The sequence below is a fragment of the Drosophila novamexicana genome, unplaced genomic scaffold (genome assembly GCF_003285875.2).
Source record: "Drosophila novamexicana strain 15010-1031.04,08,12 unplaced genomic scaffold, DnovRS2.1 tig00000974-arrow-arrow-pilon, whole genome shotgun sequence".
NCBI lineage: Eukaryota > Metazoa > Arthropoda > Insecta > Diptera > Drosophilidae > Drosophila > Drosophila novamexicana.
The window spans coordinates 479,543-499,460 of record NW_020824834.1 but is presented as its reverse complement, the minus strand read 5'-3'; the positions used below and the strand labels follow the sequence as shown (position 1 = coordinate 499,460).

The 19,918-nt window shown below is 41.1% G+C and overlaps 2 protein-coding genes across 6 annotated transcripts; one reads left to right on the top strand and one right to left on the bottom strand.

The window, feature by feature from the left end:
* Positions 1 to 386: 386 nt before the first annotated feature.
* Positions 387 to 2,364, top strand: LOC115765533. The gene is made up of 4 exons (XM_030709151.1): positions 387 to 647; positions 706 to 1,279; positions 1,337 to 1,836; positions 1,895 to 2,364. The coding sequence occupies exons 1-4, from the start codon at positions 478 to 480 to the stop codon at positions 2,205 to 2,207; spliced, it is 1,557 nt and encodes a 518-aa protein (XP_030565011.1). The 5' UTR covers positions 387 to 477; the 3' UTR covers positions 2,208 to 2,364.
* Positions 2,365 to 2,739: 375 nt separating this feature from the next.
* On the bottom strand, positions 2,740 to 19,688 carry LOC115765481 (embryonic polarity protein dorsal). Of its 5 annotated transcripts, XM_030709072.1 has the most exons (10): positions 19,436 to 19,673; positions 18,250 to 18,359; positions 8,640 to 9,035; positions 7,904 to 8,082; positions 7,443 to 7,837; positions 7,297 to 7,375; positions 4,886 to 4,993; positions 3,857 to 3,919; positions 3,192 to 3,796; positions 2,740 to 3,130 (listed from the first exon to the last, which is right to left on the bottom strand). In XM_030709072.1, the coding sequence occupies exons 3-10, from the start codon at positions 9,014 to 9,016 to the stop codon at positions 2,840 to 2,842; spliced, it is 2,097 nt and encodes a 698-aa protein (XP_030564932.1). In that variant the 5' UTR covers positions 9,017 to 9,035; positions 18,250 to 18,359; positions 19,436 to 19,673; the 3' UTR covers positions 2,740 to 2,839. The 5 variants fall into 5 exon arrangements, with proteins under 5 accessions (XP_030564932.1, XP_030564927.1, XP_030564928.1 ...); XM_030709067.1 differs by lacking the exons at positions 2,740 to 3,130; positions 3,192 to 3,796; positions 3,857 to 3,919 and having other exon boundaries at positions 4,946 to 7,375; positions 19,436 to 19,688; XM_030709068.1 differs by lacking the exons at positions 2,740 to 3,130; positions 3,192 to 3,796; positions 3,857 to 3,919; positions 19,436 to 19,673 and having other exon boundaries at positions 4,946 to 7,375; positions 18,250 to 18,576.
* Between the last annotated feature and the right edge of the window lie 230 nt (positions 19,689 to 19,918).

The following is a 19,918-nucleotide window of genomic DNA, read 5'->3' as shown; positions in this document are numbered from 1 at the left end:
GTATGTATGTATGTATGTATGCATGTATGTATGGTTGTGTGGTCGTATGTATGTCTGTATGTATCTGCGTGTGTGTATTTTTGTGTGGATAAATGGATGTATGTATGTTCGTACATATGTATGTATGTTTAATGTATATATGTAATACAAACAAACATGTATACATATATATACAAATATGCACAGAAACATACATGTACGCATGCTTATATTTATGTATGCAAAAATGCATACACATACAAATGCATGAATATATGGATATGTATGTACATATATATAAATTGTGAGCAGTAGGCATTGGGTTTTATTTAGTTTAGAGAACTGTTACAGTTTGAAACGATTTTAGTTTTATATTCCTGAACAATCTGAGCGCATTACAGCAAAAAACTTTCAATTTTGTGTGTGTATTACAAAAAAAAAGTTGTATTTATTTGTGACGTGTAGAAAAATTGAAGAATATAATAAAAGTGAGGCAACATGTGGCCCAAGAGTCCGCGCATCCGTAGAAACGAGCTGCTCGCCAAGCAGAACGATGATTCGCCCCGCTCCAAGAAGAATTCCCCCCGGGCGCCCTACAATGTCGGATCTGTGCTGAAGAAGCGTCGCCCCCAAAGCTATAGCCAGCGCATGCAGAAGAAGCTGCAGGGGTGAGGCCAAAGATAAAAGATAAATTTATGTGCTTTTCCTGGAAAGCTTATTTTACAGCATTGAGAGCAAGGAAAATGTCCAGATCTTAAAAATACCCAAGGCTGTGCTGCTCACACCTTCCTCCTCGGAAATCTCACTCACCACAAGCATGTCCAGAGCGGGTGTGCCCACCTATACAGTGCAGCCGAAGCTGGAGAAGACTGCGGAGGCAGAGGCGCAGCCAGCTGCACTGCCTCCGTACCTGACACTCAAGCGGCAACAAACGGCGGCCATACTGAACTTTCGAGCACGCAAATCTGTGTCCCAAATGGATTTTAAGGAGGCACGACGTACCGGCAACTATCAGCTGGTGGCACATGTGCCCAACTCGAACGCCCTGGTGCCGGCTGCCCAGCACCCAGAGGGTCGTAAGCTGACCATCAAGGACGACAGCCTTACCCAGCTGCTGATGCAGGACGCGGCCCAGCTGTGCAGCACGCGGGAGGGCAATGTGCGCTTTGTGGTCAACGGAGATCAGGATGTGCGCATTGCCAGTCTGCGCATCTTCAATACGATCATGCTGCGCTCCTGGCGCCGCCGTCGCGAGGAAGTGCGTCATCTTAGCGAACAGGTCGAGGACTATAAGCGCAGCGTAAGTGCACAAGATTCCATTGGAAGCGACTTACTTATAACTCCTTTTTTTTTGTAGTTTGTAAAGAGTCGCAATCAGCTGCATGTCTACAACACGCTTTTTGCGGTGGAGAAGCGTCGTAACGATACTCTGAACGATCAGCTGAAGCAATCCTACATGGACAGTGCCAAGACGAAGCTGTCTTACAACGAGCTCAACATTCTGCTGAGCCAAACCAACCAGGAGAAGCAGCAGTTGGCGCAGGAGAACGCCTACAAGACGCAGGAAATTGAGAATCTGCAGGAGTTGCTGCAGGCGACCAAAAAGGAACTCTTCCAGGCGAATACGCTGCAGCGGGAGCAGCTCGAGCAGCTGGCACGCGTTCAGCTCGAGTGCCAGGCTGCCAAGTTCGACATCGAGGAACTGACGGCTCAGTTGCATTCCCTGAGATCAGAATTGGCCGAAAAGCAAGAATACGTGGAGAAACTGCGTGACAATATTACCCGCATTGCCGACGAACTGCAGCTGTCCCGCACAAGCTTCGTAGAGCACAAGTGTGAAAAGGAGCTACAAATCAGGTGAGATTCCTCACTAAAACAATGATTATTTTATTCACTAATTATTTCTCCCACCTAGTAAACTGATGAAGCTCTCGGAGGAGCTGGAGAAGGATATCAAGCTGAAGGACGAGCAGCTGCTCACGCTGCAGAACTGCCTCGCCGCCACGGTGGGTCAGCGCATTCGCCAGTGCTTCGCCCAGAGCCAGGCCTATCAACATGCCACCTATCGCCTCATGCACTTTGTCGCCTACTGCATGCTGCCCGGCACGCCCCCGCCAGCTCTGCCCATGTCATCGATTCCCTGTGCCGTCAAAAAATTGCGTGGACTTTTCCATGGCGGCACCGGTGGCGCCGACGGAGCCGAGGATAGCCGGGTAATCAGTAAATAGTATGCAAAATTTTCAGTAGGCATTTGTTTATAATTTATAATTGCACGTTCCGAGTTTTTTGGCGTTCCTTGAAGTTCTTTTTGGTGTTTAATTTATTTTCTATTTAGTAACGGAATTCAAGTAAACAATTAAAATTGTTTTGTTCACTAAAAAGTTGGTCGTTCCACTTAAATTAAATAAATACTCATTTTTGCTGATTGTAAAATTTCAATAATTTCAAATTTTGGTTCAGTTTTAACGAGACTTGCAGTCAAGGAAAGACATTCACTAGGGGCTTGTGTAATGCTACCTTAAAATCTTATTGAATGCAGCTTTCTATATAGTTTTAATCGCATTCGAAAAAGAATGTTTAAAAATCTGTAAAACACATTATATCCGCGAGAAAAGGTGTTATCAAAAATGCATAATTTTCTAGTGTTGATTTAATCAACCATGTCCAACCATGACCGCAATGTTATCAGCCAAGAAAATCGCCCCCGTTTTGCTATTGATTGGAAAAACTTGTTAATGATTTATTTACTGCTAAAACGATTAATTTATTCGTATTGAAAATATTATGCTAAAAACACACAGATTTTACATTTGTATAAAAGACGACTTAGGGACTAACACAACAGAGCTTAGCCAAGGTATTACGTAGATATTGATAGGTTTGATATTTGCAGATCTTCTGAATTGAGGCGCAACATTTGCTGATCCTCCGAGTTAATGCGAACCAGCTGCTCGCTGTCGAAGCTGAGCAGGTTGCTGATCGTGGGACCATTCTCATTGTTGTTCGCGTTGTTGTTGTTGCTGTTGTCGTTGTTGTTGTTGTTGCTGTTGTTATTGTTGGCAGCAACATTGTTGTCGTACTGCTGATGCATGGGCGTGATATGCTGCTGCAACTGTTGCTGCTGATGCTGCTGCAGAGTATGCTGATTTTGCTGCAAAATATAAGAATTATTATTGAATGAAATTGAGTTTATTTCAGGCTTGTGAACCTACCAAGTGATTCGTGGTCAGATTCCATTGCAGATTGCTGGCCGCGCCCGCGCCTGAGGTCAGCAGATTGTGCATGGTAAATGGATTGTTGAGATTGCTTAAATTGTTGCCGTTGCCAACAGCAACAGTTGGCGACGCCGACACCGCAGCAGCAGCAGCCACAGCAGCTGCCGAGAATTTGCTCTCCCAATGCGTGGCAAACGGATTTGGATTCGGATTGGAATTATATTGCAGCTGTTGCTGTTGCTGCTGCTGCTGTTGCTGCTGCTGTTGCTGCTGTTGTTGCTGCTGCTGCTGCTGTTGTTGGTGCTGTGCCAGTAGCTGTTGCGTAAAGGGATTGTAGTTGTTGCCCAACTCCAAGTTGCCAGCACCCGGAGCAGCATATTGCTGCTGCTGCTGCTGTTGCTGGTGATGATTGGGCGACATCAACTGTTGTTGCTGCTGCTGTTGCTGCTGCTGCTGTTGGCCATTGCCGGAGCCTGCCGCTGCCATGTTGTAGGGCGACGGCGTGCTGTTCTGATTGTAATTGCTTGCGGGGGACAATGGCTGCGGCGAGGGCGTTAATTCTGGCGGCGCCCGATATAAACCAAAGGGTTGCGGTGAGGTGTCTACAACATTTGCAAACATTTAATTAGCATTCAGTTCATAAGCTGTCAAGTTGTGCTCACCTCTCGGTTCGGTTTTAATGGGCGGTATGTTCTGTGCGTTCCAACAGTTCATGTTGTTTTGTCCTAAAAGCAGTGCACAAATATGTTAGCAAAAATCAAAGCAATTAATAAATAAAAATATTGTATGAAGCAAACATAAACACAAAGCAACAAAACTAAAAGATTACTAAAAGCAAAAAAATAAATAACAAAAAAAGAGCTTTAGAAAAAGGGCACAAAATAAAGGCGAAGTTTGTGATTTGAATTTTGCATAAAAACTAAAATCTAACTTATAGCAAAAATATAAAAAGCAAAAGAGAGTATTAGAAAAAGGGCAAAAAAAATAAAAGCGAATTTTATGATTTAAGATTTTGTAAAAAATTGTAACTCATGCAAAATTTGTCGTGCTCAAAACTTACTCCGTTTAATTGTTTCTTTAGCTCGACAATATAAAAACTTTAATATTCGAATTTTTCGATTTATAATTATTTTTTTTATTAATCTATACGTTTTATAAAATAGTTTTGATTACTTTTAATATTCAATAATTTGTTTTTTGTATAAAAATATCAAATTGTTTTTCCGTGTTTTATGCAAAGCGACAAATAATTGTTTTTTTTTTTTTTGTTTCTTAAAATTCCAACAACAATATTGCTACTATATATTTCTACAACGTATTTATTTAAATATAATTTGTATTTATTTTTGCATAGTTTTAAATATGGTTTTATTTTTCGTTTCAGATAACTTGAATATTTTCTAATAGTCTATACGATTAATACATCATAGAGCTTGCCAAGTCTTTGGTTTGGGTCGAGCATACTTTAATAGGTAGAATCTGAATTGACTAATCGATGTCACACTCAAACAAAACTGCGCTCGGGTTGGATTTATCCAACACACACACACAACATCCGCCAAAACACACCTGATAAAACAAACCACAGGGACAAACGAGACAAACTGGACAGGTGAGAACGGGACAAATAAACCAGCACCATAAAAGACAAAGCCCGCAACCAGGTAAGTGAAAAATTGTAGAAAACTTACTCCCATCCTGGGGATCTAGCTGATGCTGCTGTTTCTGCTGCTGCTGGAGCAGCAGGTGCATGGGATCGCCGCCAGTCTTTTGACGTTTCCGCCTCAGGTGTGCTGGATCTATAAAAAAGAGTTTACAAAAGGGGACAAATTGTTGGACAAGTCTTGATTCGGTTTAGATTACTTAGACGAATCTATTAAATACAAAATCAGGCGCACTTTTCCGGCGCCCGCTCAAAACAAATTCGCGCAACGATTTTCCCTTTCCCTTTTGGGGAAAACGCGCTGCTGCACAAATCAAATTTCGTTCGGGTAGTTGCGACTACGACTACCGCTTACAAAATGTGGGTTTCGGTTCAACAAATCTAAAACAAATACAATTACAAATTTTTCGGGTTAAGCTGCACGGCTTCCCGCTGCCAAGTGTAAATTGCTGCCAGGATGCAATCCTCCGCAGCTGACCAGACATAAATTGTTTTCTGATCTATCAAAAAAATTACAATATTCAATATTCAATTTCAATAACAAAAATTAATTGCCATTTGCCGCCGCCAAGCGTTTGGCCACCTGGTCAGGTGTTAGAATCTCGCCGGCATCCACCTGGGCATAGTAGGCGGATGTCTCGTCGAATTCGCTGGCCGTCGCCTGGGGCGGCACACTTGTATAGAGCGCAAAGTGCTCGACCTCGGTGAGATCGAGATTGGGATCCATTTTCACGTTAAAGTGCGCCTCAATGGAGCTGACCAAATTGTGCAGGCTCTGGCGATCGGCAATGGCCACCAGCTCCATGCCGCCCTCGCTGATGGGTATCTCGGCCAGCTGCAATGCGGATGCAGTGCGTCTATCCAACTGGCCGCCCACCGTAATCGTGCTGGCATTCGAGTAGGCCTCGTGTGGCGCCTGCTGCAGGCTGCTGGCGCTGTCGCCCTTTAGAGGTATGTGCACCACGTCCGCATTTAGGTAAGAGGGTCGCTTGCCCGACACGCTGCTCACGCTGCGTCCGCAGGGCTTCCCAGCCTTGCCGATCTTTCGTGCCGCACCCGCTCCGCCCGACTTCAACGGACCCGAGCTGGCCGCTTGATTCGATTTGGAGGAGCGTTGCGAGGCGCGCAGCGGATCGCGCATATTGAGATTATCCAGGCTGGGCTCCCGACTGGCCGCTGCGCTGGTTGCCTTGGAACAATTCTCGCTGCTCTGCTGCATTAGCTCCGGTTTACTCTTGCGGCGCGAGAACAGCTTCGAGAAGAAGCCGGGCTTCTTCTGCCGCGGCAGCGTATTGAAGTTGGGATTCGTTGTGGATTTGCTTTTGGACTTGGTCTCCGGCGGCTGTGGCAAGCGTTTTGTGGGCGCGGCCGGCAGATCGGATACACGCGGATGGATTATGGGCGGCGGCAGGCCACGTGCCTTCTCGCGCACGGCTGGAGGCGCCGCATCCCCGTTGTTAGCCTCTATGGAGCGATTCTCGGCATTGCTGTCCTGCTTGCGCAAACGCTTGGGCGGCAGCGGCGGCAACTTCTCCTCCTCGGTGGCGGCAAGTAGCTGGGCAGCCGCCAGTTCTAGCTGCTCCCGCTCCTGAGTACGCTCCTGCTGCTCCTGAATCCTCTCCTGCTGCGAGTTGACCTCCACTGCATCGTAATGCTGCGCATCTTCTGGCGCACACTGCGACATGGGCGGCGTTGGTGGCATTATATCCTCCATGGGTATATCGACTGGATGCTTGTAGGCGATCTGCAGACTTGTGTAGGTGGCGGCATCGTCGAAGCTGTCGTCCACCTGCATGGGCGGCCGGTCCATGCTCTGCAGCTCGTTCTGTAGCGTGTTGTTGTAGGTGTCGCGCTGCATCACAAAGTCCGTGTAGATCTCATCTAGCTCGGCCACCTGCTCGAGCAGCTCGTTTAGCGTCTTATCCTCCTCCGTGGTGGCCACCTGCGTCTCAACCGTTGCCTCGGTCGCATCGCTGTCGTCGGCCTCGACTTCAGCCGGACTTGGGCTTGGCTCGTGGGGCTGTTCCGGCAGCTCGTTGGACTTCATCCATTCGTTGATTTTGTCGTTGGCCGTCAGCTGGTGCGGCTCTGGCGCCGCCATCTGCTGCTCCAGTTCCAGTTGCTCCAATTCGCGCACCTTTTCATCGATAATCGTATCGATTTCCAGTTCCGTGCGCAAACGCTCCGCTTCCGCTTCTGCATCCGCTGCTTCCATGTCCTGCGGCGCTTGATCTATGACATCCACCGCCTCCGTCGTCCCGTCAAACAGTCGCAGCTCCGGCTCCGGCTGCTCCAAGGTGGGCGTATTTAGATCAATTACCTCAATCGTGGGCGGCTCGCGCTTGGCGGCGCCCGTATCGACCGACAGAATTTGCTGAAAGATGTCTTCATCGGGCTTCCGCTTGAGATGCCGATGAAGATTCCAGAACGTATGCCTACCTGAATCCAATGGCACATATTCGAAGGGCAGAGCCTCGCTGGTAACGCCGTCCGAGGGTCGACGCAGCTGGATAAAAACCTGCGCGACAACAACAATCCCCATTTAGTTGGACAGGAAGCTCTAGAGGATCAACTGACTGGCTCACCTTGGCGGGCTCCGTTATCTCCAGTGTGTGATAGCGCGGAGTCTTAAACGTAATGGCAGTCTGCTTGTGCACGTCCGTGTGCTGAAAATCGCCCAAGGCCTCCCACACCGTTTGTCCGTTCTTCTCCTCAAAGAAGCGCACCGTGATATCCTCCTTGGCCACCTTCTCGCACAGCAATATGATCTGGGTGTTGCCCAGCACGCTCGCGGAGCAGCTGCACAGACGGCAAATGACCAGATCGGACATGGCCTTCTTGTCGAAGATCGGCTCGGAGACAACTGGCGGCAGGGGCGATGTGAAGCGTCCCTTCTGCTCGCTCTCCATAAATACTTGAAAGCACAAACGCACCGAGTTCAGATCAATGCTCGACGGCTGAAAACGATGCGAGAACCCAGCTAAATATGAAGAAATTCATGATTAATATATACATAAAGAAGTCTGTGCTGTATTTGGGCACCTACTCTTGAACGGATCCACGCGAATCTCTTCTCGCGCCTTCAGCGCCGCCTCGATGTCCTTCTTCTTGACACACTGGATGCCCAAATTGCTGAACACGGCTCGCATTGTCTCGCTGCTGATCTCCAGTGTGCAGACGCCCTTTTTGCAGCCCTCCTTGCCCACCAGATTATGCGGATGTGGCCTGTGGATCAAGCAAATGAGAGCTAAGTAAACCAATTTAATAAAGTTAAATAATGTCTAACTAAAGGACTCAATCCAAGATATCAAACTCTTGATATCTGGATTTCTAACTTCATTTTTGGATAAATTTTGAAATGATCCGAAAAACGAAATAGTAACAAAATATATCTTATCTTTACATAGTTCGATTCCCAAACTTTGTTCTCTACATAGAAACATAACCCAATTATTTGTAGTCCAGTTTCCAGTCATATTGCAATTAACAATGGTTTTTACGGAATATTCTCGTTCGAACCACAAGATATTGCATATATTGTATTATACATATTGTATTATATTATAAAATATGTTTAAGGTTGGTAACTGTCCCAACTATCCTCTCCAATCCTAACTATTCTATCAACCATAGTTATTATAGTGATAATGACAATGCACCCAAATATCTCGCTCCTCTAAAGACTTCATCTACGACTATTTCCAAATCTTCAAAGATCTTTATCTAATCTTATGCTGATCTAATCAAGCTATTTGTGTCTGTATTATAATGTTTCATATTACCGATATGGCGTATCCTTGGTAACGCAGGAAACGACAACAACGGCGCGTCCTTTGTAGCCGACGATTTCGATGGTCGGATAGGTTTTGTTCTCGGGCGTGGAATTGACGCCGGGTATGGAACCCGCCGAGCGTCCCTCGCATTCATAACGGAAACGCAACGCTTTTCCGGCTGGCTGCTCCGTAATCTTCACATACGGTTTCTTTCTCACATTCTTGGTTGATTGTGACAATTGTTGAGTTTGTTGTTGTTGCTGCTGTTGTTGTTGCTGCTGTTGTTGCTGCTGTTGTTGTTGTTGCAGGCCATTGTAGTTGAGGTTCTGCTGCTGGGGATCACCTGCTGCACCCGCAGCGGCCAAATTATTTTGATTTGGAAACATTTCAAGGCCGAAATATTAGCTGCAAAAGAAGATCGAACGGAAAATGGTTTAGTTTTAGTTCAGCCGCATCCGAATATACTTGGCAACTAATGACGCCGACGGCGACAATGACGACGCACACCAAAAATAATGCCCAATTCAAATTTTCGTTCAGTTTCCGCGAAATTTTCTCTTTAAATACACACATTCATTTTTACAGCATAGGTAAACAGACTAGACTCTGTGATTTATCCAAAACCCTAGAGATTTGCAGTCTAGACAGAACTGAACACAGAAACTAACAGGAAAACGAAAAAAAAAGAGAAAGAGAAAAAAAGAAAGTTATCTTCGGCACGCCGAAGATTTAATACCCTTGCAGACATAACTTTTTCATAACGCTTTGATCGTATTCAAGGAGCACAGGGAAAAAGTTAATGCCTAGTTTGGTTAAGACAATAATAACAAAAAGTTGTTCTCATAACTTAATTTTCGACCGATTGTACCAATGGAAACTATATAATATAGTAGTCCGATGTAAATAAGAAGTGTCTGCTTGGAAGGCAACTTTATTTTCGACCGATCGTTCATATGACAGCTATATGATATAGTGGACCGGACAGACGGACATGGTTGTTAATACTGATAAAGAACTGATATATACAATATGGTGTCTTTTTCTATGCGTTACACATTTAACGACAATATTATAATACCCTGTGCAAGGGTATAATGATAAAACGTGGGCGTTTGTATACGTTGTTGTTTTACATTCGAGTGTATAGACATTATATTACATTTGTTTTGATCCCCTCAAAAATGCAGTTGACCGAAAAAGTGCGCCTGTTCGTGTTCGTGGAACCGGCTGCTGGTCTGGGCCAGGCCAGCTTCGGACATTCATTTAAAAATAACATTTTGCGTAATGCGTAAGCGACAAAATGCTCCGCTGCGGAACTTTGCAGTAGTACAAGTGCCCGACACGAGCAGGTAGTATCTATAGTAGATATACATATAGATATAGCTATAGATGAGACATAGACAGATATAGACTCGCTCGGAGAGTGGCCTCCCCAAAGATGTGGCGTTCCAAAACAAAGTTGGGATTTGACTAAGCAACTTTCTGGCGGCACTTTTATATATATATATATATCTTATATAAAAATATACTATAGCCATATGACCTCAGACTTTCGATTCGTTCACGTCTAGACATTGGTCTGCCATTAAAAGAATACGTCAATTGGTCTGCAGCAAGGCATGGGGTAAATTAGAAGCAAAAAAAAATAAAAATAAAAAAGAATAATAAAAGCAAATAAACGTGTCTACGAGTTGTCGATTTTGTAATCTTTGAGATAATTAATAAAGACTGAAGACATATCAAATAATTTAAGACTTTTTTTTGACAGCATCTAAAAGCAACATTAGAAGTACGCTCTCCGAAAGTCCAACACCAGGCAATTATTAAATAGATTCATCATTTACTTGAAGATGTATAAATTAATATATGAATTTAGTTGAATGAAACTATTTGATTATAATTATTTAATGATTGCCCAAAATGTGGCTCCAGATATAAGACATGCCATAAATTGCGCGTGAAACTATTCGCGAAGGAAACTAAACTAGACACATAAATCTTTTGGAGGCAGCCAGCATATGTCTGTGTCTAAATGGACCTTTGAATATGAACTCGATCTGCCAGTTTAAATAATAGACAAAATCGGCAAATGTGCCTGTCATTTTCAATTTGGCTTTTACCGAGCACACACACACACACATATATTTTATATATATACAATTTATATATAAAAATAAAATACATTAAATGATCGTTGATATATTTCGTGCATTGCTTTTATGTTTTTTTATACCCTGAATCCATTAAGAATGGGTATATTGGAAGAAGGAAGCATCTCCGACCCCATATATATATATTCTTGATCAGCATCAATAGCCGAGTCGATCTAGCCTAGATCCGTCTGTCTGTCTGTCCGCCTGTCTGTCCGTCCGTTTAGATGTAGGTGCTCCTAGTTCCCGCGCAGATCGAGTTTGTTTCCGATAATCGATAACTTACTCCGTTTCCATCGATAATCGATAGAAATCGATATCGATATCCTGTTTTTTGGGCAATTTTGGTAAATAATAAGAGCTAGAGTCACCAAACTTTACATATAGCTTCTAGAATAGTATATATATATGCATTTGGTGTTGGAAGAAGAGGGTTGAGGGTATCCCCTAGTCGGGAGCTCCCGACTGAACCTCTTACTTGTTTTTGTTATTTGACAATGTAGAATCTCGATTATCGATTCTCGAGGACAAACACACAATATTACAAAAATTACGTCATTAATTGTTGCATTAGGCAAATATGGAATAGGCCAATTGGCCAAAAGCCAATATTTGTAATAACTCCAAGTATATATGCATATACTAGATATATATCTATATTTTAATCTAGCGGGCAGCTTTTCTCAATAATCACCTTTTACTGTATCTAGTTAAATGTTGGTCTGAGCTCACAAAATTTTCCAAAATTTTTCGGTTTTTGAACAAACTATTTTCAATTCTTTGGCTTTTTTTTGTTTAATAATAATTTCTTGAATGCCACACTCTATTTTTGATGTTCTTTTGCGGATTTGACCGGTTCGCGCAGGCACCGAAAAGAGGCGAAATTTTCTATATACGCGCACGATTTTCCCAAACACATATAGATGTGTGTGTATATATGTATAGTTATATATATATATATATATTTGAATTTTATTTTTCGAAACGCACGTCCTGGGTTCTCGCCTATCGGCCAGAGACTGAGCAGCGAAAATGAAAGCGAGCAAATATTCATTCGAACATTTTCGTATACGCTTCTCCCTAAAAGTTGTTGTCGCCGAAATGAAGGAAGCTTTTCTGATATTTTTATCTCAATTTTGTCTTTTAAATTGTTAATTTTCTTTTTTCAATAAATGTATGTGTGCTTAATGCAGCATTCATGCTCCACTGTATATTTATTTTAGAGGGCTTTCGACGAGAATCAGTTCAGATTTTTATCAATTTAGTTAAAACTGAGGTATACAAAAAAGTAGCATGTATATTTAGTTAATATTATGAACTATAGAAAAACTGCTGGTGAATGGACTCTGTTGGCGATGTCAATAAACCTTAAGACACTTGTGTCAACAAATCGTTAGAAAAATACTAGAAAACAAGTAAGAATTTCTAGTCGGGAGCTCCCGACTAGGGGATACCCTGAACCCTCTTCTTCCAACATCAAATGCATATATATATTCTATTTCAGAAGCTACATGTCAAGTTTGGTGACTCTAGCTCTTATTATTTACCAAAATTGCCCAAAAAACAGGATATCGATATAGATTCTTATCGATTGCTTGGAAACGGAGTAAGTTATCGATTATCGGAAACAAACCCGATCTGCGCAGGCACTAGGAGCAGACCCATTTTCAATGGGTTCAGGGTATAAAAAGACTATCATAGACTGCAAGAAATGCAAATAAATAATAAAAACAACAAATGGAGCTGATACTCAGCTGTTACAACTGTTTAACAATTGATAAGGGGGAAGAAAATAATAACAATAAAATTGCAAACAGAAATTCGTCTAAAAATATTTTTGTATGATTTCTAGAAACATATTTTTCAAGTTGATTATAACAAGTTTTAAGATATGCATATTTAAATTCCAATAAAGTTGAGTCACAAAAATTCATTGAGAAAAATAAGCATGCATATGTATGCTACGCTCGAGGCTGCTTGACTAAAAGATACCCTGTGCCAGTCGTAAGCGACTGAATAAAAATCAAAATATAAAAACATGATTGACATACAAAATTCCTAAAAATGTATGTTTCTTAATGCTATTTGTTTGCAATGTGCACGACTTAATATACCCTTTAGTTTTTGGAAAGAGAGAGTATAGAGTATAGTAATAAATATATGAAACAATCTCTTCTTAATCTCTTCAGGCTTTATGTATCAGGCTAATGTATATAGATTTGCACAACTTAATATACCCTATAGTTTTGGCAAAGCGAGTGTATAGAGTATAAAAATGAGTTAATGCAACAAGATAAACAATATTTCGGTTGAAATTGGTTAATCTGAACGAATTAATTGCTGTATATGTAAAAGAGCTGCAACTGAATAAATGCGCTGTCCGAACGCAATTTTGCTTTATGTTCACAATAAACACAATATTCAGGTAGATATATAATACGTATTAGGCATTCGGCATTAGGCATTAGGCATCTGGCGATCTGGCGATCTGGCGTTTATTGGCATTTCCGTTCAACGGCCACAGCGAAGACACTTGTCAGCATTTCTTTCTTAGGGGCTGTTGGCGCCGCCCCAATACGAAACGAGAAAGAAGGGCTATTTACGGCACGCCGAAGATTTAATACCCTTGCAGACATTACTTTTTCATAATGCTTTACTTGTATCTAAGAAGCACTGGGAAAATAGTTCATGTCGCGTTTGGTTAGGATATCTTGATAAACAAAAAAGTTTTCCATAGAACAACTTAATTTTCGACCGATGTTTCCTATGGCAGCTATATTTTATAGTGGTCCGATGTTGATATGATTTGCCATTTATTTGAGGAGCATAGTAAAACTAATAAATGCCGAGTTTGGTTAAGTTATCTTGATAAGCAAAAAAGTTTTTCATACAAAAACCTCCTTTGCGACCGATCATTCCTTTGGAAACTAGATAAATAAGTAGCCCGATGTAAATAATACTTTGCATAAATGTAGGTAACATAGTAAACCTAATAAATGGCAAGTTTAGTGCAGATATCTTGAAAAACAAGAAAGTTCTCCCTAGAATCGATGTTTCCTATGATATAAGATATCTTCCACTAGCTAAATGATATAGTGATCCGATTCAGAGGGTTCCGACATTTGTCGATAGATTTAAAACTGAGAGACTAGTTCGCATAGAAACAAACTATGTTGACTCGGCTATTGATACTAATCAAGAATACATGTACCTTATGAGGTCTCCTTAAATGCGTTAGACTTTTGAGACAAAATGATAATACCCGCTGCAAGGGTATAAAAAGAAAATACCTTTACCTCTATACACTATATTATAATATTTGTGTGTGTATTGGTTTGCCGAGCACATGTGCATTATAAATTTTTGTGATAATTATATACAAAAGGCGACTTGTACAAAATGTTTTTGTTTTTAACAAAACCCAAAGAATTTCCAAGAATATTGTGACTCACAAGGCAAAGATAATCATTACGTTTCGGATATATAATGGGGGCATCTATAATTTTGAATATGCCAGGAATTCGCTCGTGTGGCCAACGCTGCACAGAACCGAATCATTCAGAAAACGCGTGCTCTGTCGTTTGTGTGATGACATTTTATGCAGGTGATTCGCATAGAAATTCAAACCTGTTCTAAGGGAGCGTAAGGTCAGTTACCCCGCGCAGTTAGGGGTTGGCAGTTTGTACTATAGATCAGGCTTATGGTAACTTTTTATCTGGTTGCACGGCAACAATTGCTAACACTTTTTAATATTCCCAGTAAATTGTCACACATATTCTTACAATGCCCTTTTTATTGGTAAATAATAAGAGCTAGAGTCACCAAACTTGACATATAGCTTCTAAAATAGAATATATATATGCATTTGATGTTGGAAGAAGAGGGTTCAGGGTATCCCCTAGTCGGCAGCTCCCGACTGGAAACTCTTACTTTTTTTATTTAGTCTTTTGTTTTTTAGGGGACTCGAACCCTAATGTTCGTGCTCGGTCCCTTTATGCTACTTTATCGACTTTAAGATAAGATAACATTAGTAGCTAGTTTTAATTGCCTTAACATATAAAAAATTACGTTCATTCATTAGAAGGGTTAGTAAGAGAAAATATTAGAACTATTTATTTATTTATTTATTAGCAATATTATTATTATTATTTGTCCCGGACCCAGATTATATTTGTAACGCTTTTGTTTATAGCACCTTGTCATATACTAACAAGTAAGTGGGCTCTTGTCGGAAGAGCCCGACTAGGGGATACTCTGTAATATCTTCTACCAACACCAAAGTCGGGAAAGTATGTATGTTCTTTTGGAACGTAAACGTCATAGTTTCGCCGGACAGATGGACATATTATTATAGGCATAATGTCCCGGGCTTAGATACGTCGGCGGAATTATAGGTTATAGATGGGCACAAACAAAGGGACGGAGGGACAAACAGACAGAGCCCCTAGATTCGGCTATTGATGTTAATCAAGAATATATACCATATACTTTATGGGGCTCAGATGTTTCCATGCTTCCTGTTACATATATGTACATACATGGGCACACTCTCTCAGGGCTTAGGGCATAAAAACATATATGCCCAATAAAACAGTTGGAAACGGAACGCACAAAATGCTGCAGATAAGCTACCGGATTGCCGGCTTTCAGATAGGCTACAAAAATATGCGTATCAGATGGAATGATATGGCACGGCGTAGTATACGAATAAAATAATCGATGATATATAAAAACACGTCGGGCAATAATGTGCTAGATGCGAGAGTTCCAGAAGGTAGAATGAAACCGAATAGAATTGATTCACAAAACCGTAAAAAAAAGAGAAGTTTGCATCCATAAAATTGATTAATGATAGGCAAAGAAAGAGAGAAAACCAATGTGACAGACAGAGAGAGAGAGAGAGGGAGACAAATGCAGAAGAAATTAACTAACCGGGCGCCAATCGGGCAGCTATGGGCTATTCGGCCAATAGAATGGAATCTGTTGAATATTAATTATGCAAATTTTATGCTATATGCAGGGGGTAAAAAAAAAAGAAAAGAAAAAAACATTTGGCGCCAGGCTCTACACATTAAGATTAAGATCAACATCAAAAGTAGCAGCGAATTCTTTAACCTGGCCCAAAACAAGCTCCAACTAGTTGGGAATTCACAGCGAGACGCCGACTTGTCGCCAATATGTTTGGACAAAAAAACTTAAATGATTGCTGGCGTCAAGCAATTTACAGGTAAAATAAAAATACAAATAAATAACTGATAGCTGATGCTGTCGTTGTCCAATCTGGAACTAGTTCCGACTTTCAAATTGAAGCAGTTCTTGTCGAGTCTACTCTTCTTTCTGTTCATCTATATACATAAAACTGTTTGTGCTGACTGATTGACTGACTGATTGGTGAAAAACGCACAGGTCAAACCGTAAGAGCTAGTTTCGGGGAATTCCACCCGCATGTGTGGAAAAATCGTGAAAAACGTCTGTATGCAACTTTTTAGTTAACCTTGATGGTATTATTTTCAGATCTTTGTTCAAATTCATTTGAGGGCTGTTTCACGCTTTTCTTCTTGGTGGAACTGGGTCTCAAAGATTTGGTGGGTGACGTTTCATGCTCAAATTTGTTACCAAAGATCTATACGAAAATTCATTTGAGACGTGTTTCACACTTTTCGCAGCATCCAAGCTGCCTCGGTGGAAAATGCAATTCAAAGATTTATTGGGCTATGTTTTAAGAGCTTCGGCTTCAAGATTCCCACCACAATACTAACATGGGCGGCAACCGTTTATTACAACACTTGGTGGAAAGATAATATCCACAATTCTTGGCGCAAAACCTTGTCACGGGCAAGGTCGGGCAATACCCGTTAGTAATTTGTTAAATCGACTCCATTTTCAAACAGTTTTCTATTAATATTCTTAAGTACAAGTCTGAGTTGCTTGAAAGCGGTAGAAGAAACGACTGCAGCAGAAATCTATTATATATATATATATATATATCTATTAGACTGATATTCTGGCAAATCAAACTAAGATACCAAATTTTGGTTATAATTTTGAACTGAAGTACTTTACGTATTTGTTTTTTTTTTCGGCTCAAATCAAATCACGGCATTTGGCTTTAGGCGCAATTATTTCAATGTATTCGCTTTTGATTAATGATTGACTGAATATGAGTCCTATGCCATAGCGGAGCTCAACTTTAGTTAAATCCCGGGTTTGTTCCATGAAATGTCGTTTATTGACTTGGCTTCAGCTCGTAGAGTACACAAGTCGAGCTTTATATTGTATATCGCACAGTTGAGATAACTATACTCTTCATGACTTGCTATATTTGCAGTCGTTGTTGTCGATGTCGATGTTGTTGTTGTTTGTCTCACACACACATTTAACACTAAATAAACTGAGTCAGCAGCCGGTTTTGCATGCCGTTTGTGCAATATAAAATTACGTTGAATTAGCAAGAAACATCACATCTTTAATTACCTGTAGTCTTAGCCAAGGACAAGTTAAACTAGAATTTACATTTTTATATATTTTTTTTTTTTAAATTATTTGATGCTGTTTTTAATGTAATTTTCAAAAAATCAACGATTTCGTCTAAAATTTTTCTTTTCACACAAGTTAGTCGGATTAAAAGTGATTTATCGCGTGGTAATTTCCGTTGTGAATTTATCCGGACAACAGAACCGCAAACGCATCGAGTCGATCTTCGAATGAAACACAATTGAAAATTCTCGTGCCGTATTTGACGCCCTAAACAAATGCAAGTGCCTACAAAAACGAAGCGGCAAAGCTTTCCTCACACCCCCCACAGACACACACACACACACACGCACACATAGGCACACTGAGTAGAAAACTTTTAGGCGATGTTGGATGCGCCGCGTGCTGCGACTGCGACAGCGACTGCGACTGCGCTGCCATGTACACAGGTGTTTTAGTTTTCTGTTTCAATTTATCGTTTGTATATACGCCAGACGATTTAATCCACACAAGAGAAAAAGAATGAATGAAGAGAGGAGGAGGAGAGGCAGAGAGGCAGCTTGTGCTGAAAGCTTTTACAAGGGGTTGTAAATACACAGAAACTAAATTTGGGCTACCATCTGCAACAAAATTGGGTGATTATAGCCTGATTCCACTATGCGCAAAATATGTTACATTCACAAACTTCACATTCTGCGATTCCATTAGCTAGTGTCATTTGTCGGTAATGCATGAAAAAGATTTAAAAAATGTAGTTTCCTATGGGAAAACGTACAAGCAACATACATACATACTTATCATTCGCAAAAAATGTTAGATTCGGAAAAATGTAAGAAATGTTGGCTGTGATATTAGGCTATACTATTGTATTTGTGTACGTCTTATTGGGCTTACACTCATTCCAAATTGAAAATTCCCGTGGTAAATGGATAAAAGAAATACAAACATTCGAAATGTAAGTCCCCTATCCCCTTTGAAACTTATCATGTACTTACCTAAATTAATGTTTTTTTAATGAAAACTTAAAATGCATCGAGTGTTGCTTTTTGGTTTTTATAGCTGTACTGTTATAGCTTTCGATGCGAAGTTCGTTACAATTTGGGATCTGAAATTAAACACGTACAAAACCACTTTAAGAGCTAAGTTTTTCTCTACTTCACAGTAACGCGAGAAGATCGAAGAATACTGTTGTTACGTAAATAAGCTAAGTAAACAAGTATTTTCTATTTATTTGTTGCATCGACAACAATACAAATTATTTCAATGTCTATAGTGCACACAAAATAACTACATGTTACAGTAACCGGTTCGGTATTTCAGTTATATTTGAATAAATGTACATAAATAATTTTTTCTTAGCTTATTTGAATTTTTTTTTGCACGAAAAAAACAACACGATTTAATGCGACAAGCACACGGCACACTACATGAACTGTGCGATAATAAAGCGAAAGAAAAAAAGAAAAGTGTGAGATAGGAAAAAGAGCTATAATAACAACAACAGTAAATGTTATAAAATAAAATAAAAGTACAGAGCGCAAAGTCAAAAATTGAAAACTAACGAAACTCTAAGAAATCGAAGTTTACGGTGAACTGTCGTCGAAAGCGAGAGCGTGAGCGTGAGCGTCAGCTAGTGAGAGCAGAAGAAAGAGCACAAGCAAAGAGAGATAGCAACACAGAAGTAGTGGTGGGGAAGGGGTGAAAGGAAGAGCGTGAGCGCGCGCTTTTGTAATGACGTCGTTTTCTTTTTGGGAATTCCGGGCTTTATGCTTATGCGATCATCATGATGTTTTTGTTTTTGCAACAGCGGCGGCGGACTTAATTTGAATTCGATAATGTGTGTGCGCACACACACACACACACACATATACATATATATGCAAAGCGTGTAAGCAGACTGTTACGTTTTTTTTTTTTTTGTTATTGTCTGGCAAGCTTTTGTATAACTTTGGCGCTTCGGCGAGATCTCAGCGCGGCGTCCGACAACAATTTTGTGTGGCGTAATCTAATCGGCAAAACATTAAATTCTTAGCCATATTATCGAATGTACGTGCATTTGGGCCCGTTACAAATATGAATTTGTTGTTATTGTTATCGTTTTTTGTTTTCTGTTATGCTTTGCGTTGTGCTCTCTGCTAAACTTAAAGCTTGCAGGTGAAACTTTGATCATTTGTAATGCACCTTATTTTACGTTTTCATTTTATTTTTATCTACAATTTGTCTACACTTGGCATGCACAGGTTTTCTTAACTTGCCTGCGCCACAAGTGCGCAGCAGAAGAGAGGCACAGTCACAGAGACAAAGAGAGAGGTGGAGAGCGAGAGCGAGAGAGAGGGAGCTTTTAGCATTCGCGCGCGCGCTGTTTTGTAAGACGTTAAAACACAGTTAAAATCACACGTTATCGACGTCCGACCGACCGACCGATCACGTCGCAAGCGAATTGAAGACTAAACTGGAAGCCAAAAGAAGAGCAAAACAAGTCACGCAGACGCCATTAAAGTTGCCGCCAAGCGAAGAGCTTTTCGCTCAATGATAGGGCAAACAAAAACAAAGATCACAGTTTAACCGAAGACCCAAAGCAAGGGGCATGACGCAGCCATGGCCGTCGACAACAAGTGCAAGCGCGGCTCAAGAGAGCGCGAGAGAGCAACAAAGACACAACGT